This window comes from Vombatus ursinus, unplaced genomic scaffold (assembly GCF_900497805.2).
Source record: "Vombatus ursinus unplaced genomic scaffold, bare-nosed wombat genome assembly UNPS02014773.1, whole genome shotgun sequence".
In the NCBI taxonomy this organism is placed as follows: Eukaryota; Metazoa; Chordata; class Mammalia; order Diprotodontia; family Vombatidae; genus Vombatus; species Vombatus ursinus.
In genome coordinates, this window is record NW_020954551.1 from 247,206 (window position 1) to 262,730 (window position 15,525).

Below are 15,525 nucleotides of genomic sequence, written 5' to 3' on the forward strand. Positions count from 1 at the left end.
GAGAGGAAGAGAGAAGAGACAGACAGACAGATACAAAAAAGGGAAAGAGGAGAGGGGAGAAACAGGGAGAGGGAGGAAGAATAGAAGGAGGGAGAAAGGGATAGAAGAAGAGAGACAAAAGACAGAGGAAAGTGGAGGAGAGAGAGAGAGGAGAAGAGATGAGATGAGACAGACAAAGAGAGACACAAAAAAGGGAACAGGGAGAGGGAGAAACAGGGAGGGAGGGAGAGAGAAAGAGAGAGAGAAGAGACAGAGACAGACACAAAAAAGGGAAAGGGGGGAGAGAGAAACAGGGAGAGGGAGGGAAGAGGGAGAGAGAAAGGGATAGAAACAGAGAGAGAAAGAGAGACTGGGAGAGGGAGAGAGAGAAAATACAGAGGGAGGGAGAAAGGGATAGAAACAGACAGAGAGAGATAAGAGACAGAAAGACAGACACAAAAAAGGGAAAGAGGGAGAGGGAGAAACAAGGAGGGAGAAAGGGATAGAAACAGAGAGACAAAGAAAAACAGAGAGAGCTAGAGAGAAAGAGAAACAAAGGGGCAGAGGGAGAGGAAGGAAGAAAGACAGGGAGAGATGGGGAGAGGAAGATAAGGAGAGAGAAAGAAAAAGGGAGAGAGAGAGTTGAGACAAAGACAGAGACAGACAGTGAGGGAGAGAGACAGAGGAGGAGAGAGACAGAAACAGACAGAGAAAGAGATACAGAGAGAGGAGAAGAGAGGGAGGGAGGGGGAGAGAGAGATAAGAGACAGAGATGGAAAGACAGAGAGACAGGCAGACAGAGAGACACAGAGATACACAGAGAGAGAGAGAGAGACAGGCAGACAGACAGAGACATACGTAGAGACAGATAGGGGGAGAAAGGGAAAGAGACAGAAAGAGGGAAAAAGTGACAGAGAGGGTGAGGGAGGAAGAAAGAGAGACAAAGTGAGGGAGTGACAGAGAAGGAGAGAGACAGAGACAGACACAGAGAAGAGAGAGGGAAGAAGGAAAGGAGAGAGAGACAGACAAAAAAGGAGAAAGGAAACGAGGGCTAGAGAGACACACACACACAGAGACAGAGGAGGAGAGACATTGACCTTACAGTCTACTGGGAGGGAAAGCTGGGAGCAGGGCCACGTGTGGAGGAGTTGACCTGGGCAAGGAGAAAGATAAAAGGGAAGGGAATAAGCACTTATGGAGCAGCCACTATGTGAGGTCGGTGCTTTTATTATCCCCATTTTATGGGTGAAGAAAGTGAGTCAAATGGAGGTTAAGTGACTGGCCCAGGATCTCCCAACCAGAAGTATGTGGGCCTGGGTTTGAACTCGAGTCTGCCGGACTGCAGGCCCAGCACTGTAACCCAGAGTCCAGGGCTGTAGGCCAGAAGATGTCAGGGGTCTCGCCGCCGCTGGACAAGCCTTGGTCAAGCCCAGTCTCTGAGCCCTGGGGTCGCGTGTGTCCTTGGGGATGCGGATTTTATTGGTGTAGAGCATAGGAGTGCATGCACGTGTGTCTACATACACATATACGTGTGTGAATACACACACGTGTGTCCCAGACAAAATAAAGGACTGCGCCTTTCTCCCCCAGACTGAAGCGTTTGCTGAAACGGCTTGGTGAGAGGACAGCATCCAGGCCGGCGGCCACCTGCAGCCACCCGCGGCCACCCGTGGCATCACGGCCGGGGATGGGGGGACATCTGCGCCACCGGGCTCCCCTCGCCCCCCGCGGTCTGCGGACGTGGCAGCCACGTTTCTGGCGGCCGGGTACGGCCGTGCAGGCCCCAGCGGGGTGCCTCTGCGCCCTCTTTGTCCCTCGCCTCCATCTGCGGCCCCCCGCCGCATTGTTCTCGGTGCCCGGCTGCACCTGCGAGGGTGGGCGCTCGTTGCTAATTGAGGGCCATCGCGGAGCGGCGCTGACAATGCCAAGCGCGAGAAAGGCCGGCGTTTGTGCAGGGCCCCGAGCGGAGGCTCTTACAAAGAGGTGGGCCCCTCTGCCTGGGATGGCGCCCACCCTCCTCCCCTGCGGCTCTGGGAACCGCTCCCTGTGCATTTGTCCATCTGCCCCCATAGAAAGCCCGGGCCGCCTGCTCGCCGGGGCGCCTGTTCAGGGCCGGCCTCTCGTGGCCTCGCCGTGCCCAGTGCGTGTGTGGGCTCCGGCTGCGCCCCCCGGCTGGCCGCGCATCTCATTTGGGGCCGGCATCTGGTGCACTGGGCCGGGGTCATTGTGCGTGCTCGCTCTCCTGGGCAGCGTTGGGGAGCTGCATCGCATTCATCCCGGAGCCCGTGCATTGGCGGCCCCTTGGCCGGCGAGCCGAGCGCGCCCTCTGGCGGCCGTCGGGTGTACTCTGCGGCCCAGACAACGCCCTTTGTTCCGGCTGGCCGAGCTCCCGGGACCGTTAGGGGCCTGCCCCTGGGGTCTGGCCGGAACCCCTGCTGGCTGACGCCTTCCCCTGCAGCCTTGGATAGTGCTTGGGCACCAGGGGAGCGTGGCAGCTGGCTCCCAATGACCTTGCCGATGCCGATCTATTACAGCTACAATGACCAGTAACCCCGACCTCCATAGAGCAGCGCTGGGCTTGACAGGCGCCCTGCTGTGTCAGCTCCTCGGCCACTGGCCCCCTCCGGGAGGGCTGATGTTGGGTGCCCCCACCGGCCCCTCTTAGGTGCCAGCCCTTCCCTGGCCTGGCACGGCCACCGGGCTGATTCTGCCCATGCTGTAGCCGGAGCTGTCTCTGCACAGAGCTGACCGGGTGGTCTTCCCAAAGCACAGGTTTGACTACGTCCCCCCTACCCTCCGTTACCTCTAAGGTCAGCTGTGAAGTTCCTTGTTTGGCATTGAAAGCCCCTCACACCCAGGCTCCAGCCAGCCTTTCCACGTTGGTGTCTTCCCTTCCTGCGGCCCACGGTCAAATAATAAACGGTAGTAATAACCGCCAGCATTTCTATGACGCTTTGAGAACTGCAGAGTGCTTTACACGTGTCCTCTCATTTGGTCCTAACCACAACCCTTTGAAGTAGGTGCTGGGATCATCCCTATTTTACAGATGGGGAAATGGAGGCTGAGAGTGTTGAAGTGACCTGCCCAGTGTCCCAGAGCAGGATTTGAACTCAGGAGATGGCCCTGGCTCTGTCACCTGTACCACCTGGCCCTCTGGTCTAGCCTGTCTCTTGGGTGATTCTCTATCTCTATCCCTTTGCATTGTCCCCTTCCCTTTTCACATCTGCCTCTTACGTTAAGACCGGCTCAAACATCCCCCACGCCAGGTGACCTCGTCTTGGTTGGGTAGGAATTCCGGGTGTAGTTATTTATGGATTTGCTGTGCCCTTGCTAGAACTGAAGCACCTTGGCTACTAGGACAGACTGTGTCTCCAGAACCTTTCAGGGTGCGTGGGAAGAGCTTTCCTCTGTCAGGAGCTCCTTACTTGTTCTGGTGAAGCCTCTGGTTCCTTTGGCAGAAGAAGCTTTCCAAACTCTTTGGGCCTTCCTCTGGAGCCTTGGGCTTCTGCCTCTGCTGCTGTAAGAGCACTGCCTGCCTGCGCATGGCCTGCCAGCTTCTGAGTCTGCCCAGGGAGCCCCGAGTCAGGCCCCTGGGTTCTCTGTTCTCCCAGTGCTTGGGAGGCCATTCCCAGACCCAATGCTCCTGTCTCCTATGTACTGTCACCCGGTCCTGCCTCTTGGGCCCCAAGGACTTTCCCACCACTTGGGGAATCAAGAGAGGCCCTGAGCTCTCATCACCTCCCTCCTGCACTCAGTGGATTTCCCAGTCAATGACTGTCTGCCCGAACTCATTCTTTGGGGATTGGCTTCCTTCCCACCCCGTCCAGTGCTTCTCAGCCTCAGGTTGTTGCTGGACACACCGTCCCCACCTGCCAGCTCCCGGACTCCCCTCTCCCTCCACCTGATCCTCCTGCCCCTTCCACTGTGGCCTTGGTTTCATCTTCAGTCTCTTCCTTTCCCACTCCCTCCGTCCTTTGGCTCCCTTCTGGCGATGCAGATGTCCTGGATGCCCTTCCCGGGCCTGGCTGCGCTTTCGCTCGTAGCCCAACTCCTTGGCCAGCGCTGGGGAGCTGGGCTCTCTCTGCTGCCGTCACTCAGGAGCCTCTGCACCTTCTGGCCCATTCAGTCCAGCTGCTGTCTGCCCAGCCAGGGCCGTCCCTCTCCTTCCTCCTCCTCGGCCAGCGTGGTCCAGGGTGTTTTCTTCTCCTCGGCCCTCCGTTGTGCAGGAAACTTCAGCGCCCACGTGTCCTAGCTATGCACAGGGTATTCGTGGTTTCCTCACTCACACATGCTCCACTTTTGTGTTCACGGCTCTGATTGTGATCTTTTCTCATTCCACTTTCCCCTTAAACTCCTGTCCCTTTTCATCATCTTCACCGTGACCTTCGATCCCTCCGCTCTGCGACTCTGTGACTGCCGTGATGGCATGCATCCTCTTGTTCTTCCTGGAAAGAACCCTCGTAGCGACTGCCCCTCCCCCTCCTCCCCCTCCTCCCCCTCCTCCTCCCAGGTCCTCCTGACTCCAGGGCCGGTGCTCTATCCACCGTGCCACCTAGCTGCCCCCAGCTTCTTAGTTATCAGATCTCTCACTGAGGAGGCCTCGTGATATCCGCCCCACATCAGCTGCTGTGTGGAGGACCTCACTCTCTGCAGAGCACCTCTCTTCCGCCTGGGCACAGGGCATTGGCCTCTTTTCTGATGACTTAGCTTCCTCTTTCCAGCTGGGGCCGAGCGTTTGATGGAGGGGCACCGTGATTTCCCTTATGTGTCCCTCCTTCTGGAGTAGTCTGCAGCTCCATGACCTCGGTAACCTGGCAGCTCGTCCGTTGGTGCAGACTGTGATCCATCTGGGTATTGGTGTGTCCTGTGGGCCTGACATCCACAGCCTCCCATGGCTTTTCTGCAGGGGCTTCAGCAGACTTGTTAAGGGCCTTCCTCTATGTCTTCTGGTGTTGCCTGGGATGCCTTTCTCTCATCCCTTTGTCTTTCCCAGTGACTGGCTCATTTGCTTTTCTGGTCGTGATTTTCTTAGATAATAACTTTTTCAGGTGGCACAGGAGCTGGGTTCCAATCCTACCTTGACACTTACTCCCTGTAAGGAATGACTTCAGCACGGCCCTTAACCTGCCTGGGCCCTTTCATCTCCTCAGAGGGCTGGACTAGATGTCGTGTGGCCCCTATTACGCCCAGACCTGTAATTCTGTATTTCTGTGATGTTATTCTTTGGAAATGTTCTTTCCTCATGTTCTCCTTGCACATTTCTCTTGTCTGTTGGGTACACAGAACCTCCTTTCTGCAAAACTGTGATGCTTACTTCCTTAGAGTTCCCTGCATTAGGACAAGAATGCTGGTGTGTGAGACATTTGCCTGCAGAGACTGGGGAGGGACAGAACAGACTCTGGTGTGTTTGTGAGGCGTAGCGCTGCCCACCCCATTGGATGCCCCCAACTTACACCCGCAGGTCGAGGGGAGGTGCTGATGGCTGCCCCGTGTCTCAGGTACCTTGGGCGTCCAACGTTCTCTTGCTCGTAAGCCCTCACCAGGGCACTTACCTTCAAAAGTCAGTAAGAGGCACCATCACCTGCTAGCTCCGTGGGCTCCCAAGGGGTCTGGGCTCCTGAATAGGAAAAAACGATATCTTTATTTTCACCAACTTCTAACTGAAGTGTAGCATTTCCTTAAAGTATCGATGTTGGAAATAAAGTATTGTTCAGAGAAGTGTTCCCCAGTGGGGTCTGTGACCCAAAAAAGGGTGCGAGACCCTGCAAAGACATTTGCTAAATGGCATTGTAAGAAGAGTTGGTTATAACCTTCCCTCACTAGGCTCGTAGGGCGCTGCCTCAAGGACACACCCCATCAGTGCAAAGAGAGGCCCCCCGCTGGGGACACATGTAGCCCGGGTGATGGACGCCTCCGTCCAGCACTGGAAGCCCTCTGTGGCCTTTCCCTTCCTTTGGTGACCTCCTGCCGCTTCTTCCGGGCTCAGGGTCTCCTCTGGGCTGGTCACTCGGCAGGGCTCCTGGGACCCATCCTCTCTGCCTCTTGGCTCCTGACAGACAGGTCTAGCTCTTTGGTCCTCAAGCTTCCCGTTCCATGCCTTGACTCACTGGACCCACCACCTTCTAGGAGCAGGGAATCCTGATGGGTAAGGACGCGCCTCAAGGATGTGCTACATTTGTCGGGGATGGGCTAGTCCCTGGGTGCTCTTGGCCCCTTGAGGGATGTATGGTTATGTCCGCGTGTCAGCTGGCCAAGACCTCAGTGCTGTCCGTGCCAAGCATTAGGCCTACAAATTCGAATCCTGCCTCAGACAGTTACCAGCTGTGTGACCATGGGTAAGTCACTTTGTCAGTCTCCATTTCCTCATCTGTGAAATGGGAAAAAGAAGTCATCAGTACGGCCGGCATTTATATAGTGCCCTTCCCTCTCATCACCAATGGCGGCTGACGTCAGACGCTGGCAAGCTCAGACTTCCCCGTATTAGGGTGATTTTAGGATGTGACAGGTTCCCCCCGCCCCCCCAAAAAAGCCATTTTTCTATAATACGTTTGTCAGTTTGATCAAAGCAAAGGTTTCATTTGTGTTGTTAATACCAAAACGTGTGTGTATTTTCCTTCTCTTCCCCCCACCTCCTTTCCATCCCCATTATTGCTTCTGACAGGGACAGCAAATGGGCAGACAGACTTTCTGAGGTCTTGGTTGGCTGCTTTAGCCTTGACCGTCTTGCGGCCGGGATGTGCTTGCAGGCCGCCAGGCGGGTTTGTGGGACCGACCACTCTTCCTCGGCCTCTGTCGTTCCTGTTTTTAAAGGCTGGGGTAGCGCTTTGCTGGGTTACATGTTTGGAGTAATTAAGCCACCATTTCTGTTTTCTTGGGACTTTTTAGCCTGTGTGCTGGGTAGAGCGACGCTGATTGTGTTTTCAGTGTTGGACGCCGGCTCATTGCTGAGCCTGTGAGGGCCAAGAGAGCTTTCTGATGTCACTGTGTCCCAGATGGGTGAGGGAGAGAGAGCTCAGGAACCCTGGGATTTTACTGTGTTGGTGGTGTTGGAATGTCACCATGGCTAACCATGAACATTTTGTTCATTTATATTTGATTGCTAGGGGTTTTATTTGATCAGTCTGTGTGCTGGATGTGTTTTATTTTGCCTGGGGATATGTATCTCAACCACCATATACATACGTGCCCTACAATATGCTTATCATGAGCGGAGTCAAACAAAACCACTCGGATGGCCTCCTCCCAGGTGTGCGCAGGTGTGCACAGGTGGACTCCCGGGCTCCCTCCCTGGGCCTGGCTTCTGGAGCTTACCTCCAGCTGCCCCCAGGCCCTCTCCCGGCTCTTCCTGGTGCCTCTGGTGCTGAGTGCTCCAGGCTGAGCTCAGGCTCTTTCCCCATTACTCCTGCCTCTTCTGACGTCGTCTCGTCTGCCAGCTCTGTGAGCTGCAGGGAGCCCTGCCTGAGTCCTCCCTGTTGCCGCTTCTCAGTCCTCCTCCTTTCCCTCTCCTCCCCGTTGTCTGGCTTTTGGGTATAGGTTGTGTTTACTGAGCTCTGTGCATGTTGTGACCCCAGTAGAGTGGAAGCTTCTGGAGGGCAGGCAGCGGTTCCTGTTAGCACCTGACACAGCCCTTGGTGCATAGTAGGCACTTAAAAGCGAATGAGCCAGGTACCGTTTCCATGGTGGATAAGCTATTAGAGACAGAGTTTGGTTTTGCAACTTTTGTGATTTGAATTCTCTTGTTTGTTGTGAGCTTTAGAGGGACTCCATCACATGGTCTTTTCTTCTGTTTTGAAGGAGATTCTCTTTGGCGGAATGGTTTGGACTTCGTTGGTTCATTTAGCTCACTGGGGAAGTTGACACATTTTATCCATTAAATTAGACGAGACTTCAGTGTTTTCATGGTGGGATGGAAAAATAGCATCATTTGAAAGGAAGTGGGGGATTTTGGCCTCAGATCCTTTGTGTGTCTCTGTATTCATGTTTTCCTAATTACCCCAATTACTCCAAGGAAAATTAACTTGTTTTATTTTATAGCTGGAGCTGGAAGGGTTTTGGGAATCAGCCACAGAGCTGGCCTTTCCTGAGGAGGTGCCCAAGGTGGACCTTCCACCCAACAGTCACACAGACCAGGCCCCGGTCAATAAGGGCAGACCTGTCAGGGTCCATTTTGGTTGCCTGGGGTCGTGCTTTGCCATTTTTGAGTGCCATTCCCAGAATTCAGGAAATGAAGATCTCTGATACAGGTCAGGAAGTGAGAGTAATCATTCACCTTAAATCTGTGTTCATGACATCCAAATCATAATTTTCTGTTTTTGTAGGAACTGTGGGTAATGTGGAACATGGGAACCAGTACCAGATCAAGCTCATGTATGAACATAATCTGCAGCGGATCGCCTGCAACATGACATACGGATCCTTTGGTGGCGTCAAAGGTAACGTAGATTTGTCTCTTGTTTTAAATGCTGGCCACAAAGCGAGGCCAAGGGAAAGTGACCGGCCACGCAGGCCACGGAAACGAGGCAAAGTGGGTCCAGCACACGCACATGCCTTTCCTTTAGACCTCTCTTCAAATATCCCAAGTAGAATTTCACTAAATCACTCCCAATAATGTAAAAAATCTGTCCCAAGTTGTGGGGTTTTTAAAAATGATTATTACTTTAGTTTCCCTTTCTTTTCTTTGAAAGTGGTTGTTGGGAAGAAACAAAGCCCAGCTTTTGGAGTGAACATTTCACAGCTTCGTCTTATATTCAGATTGCTAGCTTAAACATATTTCAGGATTTCTGTTCGGCTTCCTTGCAAACATCCAGAACTTTAAAATGCTTTTAAGAGTCCCACAGATTGGTCCCAACTGCTCCCTGGATGCCCTCCCCAGATAGCCAGGGCAGGGTTGGCGTCATGGCTGTGCCTTTGGTACTGATGCGGCCAGAGTCAGAAGTGGATACAGGTTTCTCAGCAGCTGTGAGTGCCTGTGTATGTGTGTGTATGCCCCGCCCTGGCCACTTGCTACTTCTGAGATAGAAGAAAGATAGAGGAAGAAAGAGAATCTTCTTACTTAGTTAACAGCTATTTCTGGAACACCTGCCCTGTGCCTCCCCAGTTCGCGTCGCCCTTCCCTTCTGGCTAGCTGTTCTTTCCCTGGGGGCTAGTCTAGGCAGGGCTGGCACTAGGGACTGTGGTTGGGTTAGCCTTCAGATGAAGAGGAGAGAGGCTCCTAAGATGCAATGCGTGTCCCCAGCTCATCAGGGAGCTCTGAGGCCAGGCCCAGGCCTGCCCCTAAAAGGACCAGGGCGTACAAGCAGGCAGGCTGAAGGCAGGGAGGAGTCTGCCTGTGGGCCCTCGATTTTGTACTTGCTTCCCCAGGCCCGGGGCCTGGAGCCCAGTGCTCAGTAAATGCTTGTGCGTCGTTGGTGGGTCAGAGCTCCAGCCTTGCCTTAGCTCGGGGCGGGGGTGGGATGCGGGGGGATCGGAGGCTTTGGGGTCAGAGCCCTGGCCTCGTGGCCAACCTGAGTGTGAGGCAGGCCCCGGGGTCCTGCCTTCCTCTGACCTTCTAGCTGTGAGCTGGGCCTCTGGAAAAGGGGGCCCTGCCACGGAAGAGCGGGGGAAGCATCCCCAGGACAGGGTGGGCAACCCTGGGGCACTGCTCTGTCCTGTGGCCCGGCCACCACTAGAGGGCAGCGTTGTGTAGTCTAGGAGGCCCCAGCCAGAGACTGCAGAGAAGGGCTGGAGATCAGAGGACTGGTCCTGGAAGGGTTGTCCTCTCATCCTCGTCCAGGGGATCTCTGATTGCAAAATGGAAACGACCACTGAGGGCACTGTGGTGGGGAGGGGACCCTGCGCTCTGGAAGGCTCTGCCAGGGGCTCTCCAGGTGGGCTCCTACTGGGATCATTGGACATTTATTAAGCACTTACTGTATGCTGAGCACTGTGCTAAGACCCTGGGGTGCCAGAAAAGGAACAGACGTCATCCCTGACCCCAAGGAGTGCACATGCTAGTGCAGGGGACGGCGTACAAGCAATCATAGACATGCAACATGCACACACACGTGCATGCAGACGTGCATGAGCATGCACATAGGATACACAGTGCATGTGTATGTACATAAACAAACATGCATAAAGTGCATATGTATTATACACATACATATGTGTATAGATACAGACCTGTATGAGTGTGCGCATATCACACACACGTGTATATACATGTACAAACAGACATGTGTAAGTATGCATATACTATATGCACATGTAAGTGTGTGTATGTGCATGTGTATGTATGTGTATATGGTAATCTCAAGGAGAAGGCTCTAGCGGTGGTGGGAGAGGCTGGGAAGGTCTTGTTGCAAAGGTAGCGTTTGAGCAGAGTGTGAAGGAGGGAGAGCCTTCCAGGTGTGGGCCAGCCAGTGCCAGGCCACGGGGTCAGGAGACAGAGTGTCCTGAGCACGGAGCAGCAGGAGCGTATCTTTCGGGAGATCCCAGGGACGGCTCACCAGGTTTGCCATGACATGAGGAATTTTTCAGCCACATGCCAATGACACGCATGCATTCACTTAGCACATACTAAGCACCTACTGTGTGCCAGGCACTGAACCTTGTGCTGGGGTAATACAGAGACCAAAACAACAAAAAGCAGGCCATGCCCTCAGGGATCTTCCATTTCCTTGGAGGTGGCGAGGGCCCTGAGTATTCAGATGAGTCAGGGAAAGAGAAGGGGCTCCCTGGGAAAGGCATCAGAAATCTTGGGGGCCGTATGAGTTGTCTTTCTTGGGTTACTGTCCTCGCTGTGTTGGTTAACGTGACGGTCAAATGAGATAATCTGGGACAGTAAAGCCCCGCTCCAACCCTGGTATCCAGGGTCTGTCCACCCCCCCCCCCCCCCCCCCCCCCCGCCCCCGGGGCCCCCCCCCCCCCCCCCCCCCCCGGCCTGTAGCCCTCAGACGTCCACCTGAGCCTCCCGTGGAGGCTGTAGCGGGGTCACCAACGCTCGTGTTCTTTACTGACAGGCATGGCCTCCTTGCTCTGTGTTTTTACATGTGATTCGTTTTTATCTTTAAGCATAAATCTTATTTCACTTGACAAAACATTCGTCAGAGAGATGAAGAAAGTCCCAAAAGAATAAGAAGAGCAAAGCTTGCGGGTCGTCATCCGGCGCCGCCCTCCCGGCCCCCAAGAGATTGTCCCTCATGCGTCTGTGGCTCGAGGCATCTCCGTTGGTCAGGAGACGTGTGTGTTCCCTTGGTCACGGCAGTCGTAGGAGCAGCCACTTTGGCCTGTGTTCTGGGCCCGTTTGGACCTCTTTTACCGGTGCTTTCATGTCTCTGTTGCTGTTGGTGCCATTAGTTACGTGGCTGTAGAGGAAGGGTCTTCCATTCCTTTGGTTGAACTTCCTTTTAGCTACATGGCTCAGAAGCTCATGGATCTGGGTTCCCAGGGCTTGGAAGCCTATGTTGGAAAGAGGGGTGTGTGTCAGTTATTAACAATGAAAGTCCCACTTAGGGGCTGCCTCTGTTGTAGACTGCACAGAGTGAGAGTTTAATCAATGGTAATTTAATTGACTTGAGTAAGAAACTGGAGAGAGAACCTTCCTCCTCCCTAGTCCCAGTTTTTCCACTGCCTGGCCGTAGGGTTCGATCTTGCCTTTCTCACGTGGGCAGAAGCCAGTGTGATCTCTGTAACGTTAGTCCTACATCTGGTCACTTCTGCCATGCCCAGGTGTTTTGGGAGTGTTCTTACAACCTTGAGGAAATGTGTAATAGGCGAGGAAGGTGGGTAGGACTTAGTCTTTCCATAGGACCTGCAGAATGTAAGCCGGCCTAGGAACAGGCGCCCCGCGTGATGGGGAGTCCTTTTTTGGAGGACCAGTGGGGTGAACGCAGGTGAGAAGATGAAGACCCTTGGCTCGGTCGCAATTTGTAACGACGGAGAACTAGCCTTGGTGGTGAGTTCATGGATCCAATGATTCAAGTGGGCTGTTCATTTTTATTCCGTTTTTTGTACTTACTTTGAGACACATGGGCTTTTATTTTTGGTTGTGGATTGCTGAGTGTGTATCACAGAAGGTGACAAATCACAAGCTAAAAGGCCTCATTGGGTGCTTGTAGATTTGCAGGTGAGGATGTTCTCAGGGGAATTTTGTGTGTGCTGTTGCTTGGAAGAACAGTTTCTGTTATAAAGCCTGAAAGATTTTCTTTTTCATCATATCATAATTCAGAACGAGAAAACAACTATTTGAGATTCCTGAGGGTACTGAATTTAGCAATCACTAAAGAACAGCCGAAATTAATATCCTCTACTTAATAAAAAATGTCTTTCTGGTATTGCCAAGTTTGAATTCATCTCTTATTTTTTTTGTAAATAGTATTTTACGTTTTACAATTACATGTAAAGATAGTTTTCAACATTTATTTTATTCATTTTTTGTAAGATTTTGAGTTTCAAATTTTTTCTCCTTCCCTCCCTCCCCCCCCCCCCCCAAGATGACAAACAATCTGATAGAGGTTGTACATGTGCTGTCACGGAAATATCTTTCCACATTAGTCATGTTGTGAAAGAAGAAACAGAACAAAAGGGAAAAGCCACAGAAAACAAAAAACCCCAAAAAGTGAAAATAGCATTCTTCGATCTGCATTCAGACGCCATCTTTTTATGATGTGATTTAGACTTTTTCAATCATTGTGTATTATTTGGGTCAGACTTAAAAAATAAAACAAAACAAAACAACTGATGAGCCTCTCTCTGCATAGCACGCCGGCTAGAGGGCAGTGGTCCTCCAAAGACCAGAGATGGCCTTGTCTTTGAAGATCAAATGACTCTTTCCTATCTGCTATAAATCCTATTCTTTCTCTTTTCCTCCTTCCTTCCCCCTCCCTCCCTTCTTTCTTTCTCTCTTCCTTCCTTTCTTCCTTCCTTCCTTTTTTCCTTCTTTTCTTTTTTGCTTCCTTCTTTCTTTTTTTTCCTTCCTTCCTTCCCCCCTCTGTCCCTCCCTCTCTCTCTCTCTCTCTCTCTCTCTCTCTCTGTCTCTCTCGCTCTCTCTCTCTCTCTCTCTTCTCACCCTCGAAGAGTCCATGTGGCCATCAGGTGCTGCCATCATCTGGACAACAAATGCCAGAGCACAGTCCTGGCTGCATATTGATTTTGTTTTTAGCCAGGAATCGGATGGTGGTTAGTCTCGGCCAGTGGGATCCTTGCCCCCCTTTTCATTGCTCTTCAAATTGTCCTGCTCCCCACCCTGTCTCGTGTGCTCTGGCTTCCTGCTGAATTCATTTCATGATCCAGTGATGCCCGATGGGAAATTGGGGTTTTGTGTGGCTGTACTGCGAATGCTTCACTGTTATATGATTTCCTCCCTTTCATTTGTCTTCCTTCCTTTAGACGTTTTAGTTTTATTAGTTTCCTTCTTTGTATTTTTAATGGTCTGAGTCATTTTTTCCCTGACTTCTCTGACATTTGTTTCAACTTTCAGTTCGGTGGGAGGCATCCGTCGCATTCTGCTCCAGTGCCTTTATTGTGGCAAATACTCTGGAGATGCCAATGGCTGGCTTGGGCTGCAGGGCAGCAGCTTCCTCCCTGATTTCACCAACTGCCCCAATTCAGGATTGTTCTTTACTTCAGGTTTTAGGTCAGAGCTCTTGGGTGCAAGGTTTGGGTTAATTTTTGACAGGGTTTTAGAGTTTTTTTTAATTTACATTTTAATGTGGTTTAGACGCTCACTCGGGTTTTACGGCCTTTTTTTGCAAGTTGAATACTTCAGTTGTAGATATTAGCTGTCCTGTTAAGGTTAAAGATACATATTCATACAGTTATAATATATATGTGTGTACATGAGCATGGGCACCCACATCTATGTTTGTGTGTATGCTTATGTGTAGATATTTATCTAGTCAGTCATCTGTCTATTATTAAGCATAGTAGGCATTTAGTAAACGTTAATGAGCATTTTTTAAATGCCTGCTTTTTGCCTGGCACGGTGCTAAATGCTGGGGATTCAAATACAAGTAAAGATAAGGACAGTCCCTGCCCTCAAGGCGCAGGCAGTCTATGAGGCCTGGACAGAGTAATGCTGAAAAGGGGAGGAGAAGGGGCATGTTGGAAAGGTCCAGAGAAGTCCCCAGACAGTACAGCTGGGGGTTAATGGGGAGAAGCTGTGCTGAGGCCCTGGAGCCCATGGCTCTGCCCAGAGATCAGAGGGGCACCTGGGACTGAGGAGATGGGAGAGCAGGCAGTCTTTCTGGCAGGGTAATGAGATTTCCCAGTGGTGAGTTTCCTGGGTGTGGTGGAGAGGTCCATGATCCTGCTCTCAGCCTCTCCCCGTCCCTCTCCGTCCCTCTCTCCCTCCTCTCTCCCCTCTGCTGCCCCCACCCAGTAGAACACTGGGAAAGCCCTGTGTGAACCATCCAGGGCTGTGTAGATGCTGTCTCTTCCATCAAGCACTGGCCCTGGGGTTTCCCAGGGTCAGGGAACTCACAGTTCTGCTTTCCTTTCTGACCAGTCCCTGTTCTTCCTCCCAGTTTATATTTTTGGTTGAGGTATTTTGCTTTGATTTTGTCAATGTAAGGAGCTCCTGGCTGAGAAACTCCTCTCACTGATGTGGATGGAAAACTTGTCTGAAATGGACAGTCTTAGGTATAGCCTGAGGCACTGAAAGTGACTCGACCAGGATCTCTCAGCCCTTGGGTGTCAGGGCGGGGACTTCCTGACTTCGGGGCCAGCCCTCACTCTGCCATACTAGGCTGCCTCTCTGGATAAAAATGATACCAACATATACCTTTTCAACCTTTCCCTCAAAAGCTGGTCAGTTCTCTGGGCCAGTGTTTGCCCCATTAGGGTCTGCTCTTTATCTTACAGCTTATGAATTTTGTCAGTTGGTGTTGTCAAGAGCAAGGAGTCTTAACCTGGGTCCTTGATCTTCTACATTTCGTACGATCGGTTCCCTGTATGATCCTCTGCGTTTTGTTTTATACATCTAAACTCATTCCTCTGAAAAAGGGCCCAGGTTCTTCACCACATCGTCCGGGGGGTCCGGGACGTCACAGAGGGTAAAGAGCCGCTTCCTGGTGTAGATGTTTCTGGTTCCTCCTTCCTCCTCCTCTCATTCCCTCTGCCGTCAGCTGTGCCCACGTTTGGCTGAACCAGTAACAGTAACACTGACTCAAAAAGAAATCCTAACCTCGACATAGTCACTTCACTTTTAGCCCCACTCTGAGACTGCGCGGGGACCTTGAAGCAGGCCTCTATAAATCTTGGGCATAGCCCCTCTGGCATCTCCTTCATTGGTATAACTCTTCCACACCATAACCATCCCATACTGGTCTGCACCATCCGCAGCTTGATAACAGGGGTTTGCCCAGAAGGGGGGGAGCTGAAGGTAGAGCGCAGGCTGGAGGGATTGGGAGGGCTTTGGTGGGCTGAGTGGGCAGGGGTGGGTGCTCCCTTCTAGTACTCACTGTCCTGTGGGCAGGGGCAGGACTTCTGTTGTAGGAATCATGGGAGTGATGGTCAGAGCAGCGGTGGGCAGTTTATTGACCTTTGCCTCCCCCTGAACATGAAAGG

The 15,525-nt window shown here is 52.1% G+C and overlaps 1 protein-coding gene across 5 annotated transcripts in view; it reads left to right on the forward strand.

The window, feature by feature from the left end:
- Nucleotides 1-15,525, forward strand: part of BBS9 (Bardet-Biedl syndrome 9) — a 364,177-nt gene that overhangs the window by 28,559 nt on the left and 320,093 nt on the right. For all 5 annotated transcript variants that reach the window (XM_027863821.1, XM_027863820.1, XM_027863818.1 and 2 more), the window contains one exon: nt 8,298-8,411. In XM_027863821.1, coding sequence (XP_027719622.1) covers nt 8,298-8,411 — 114 coding nt within the window. The remainder of the gene's footprint in view (nt 1-8,297; nt 8,412-15,525) is intronic.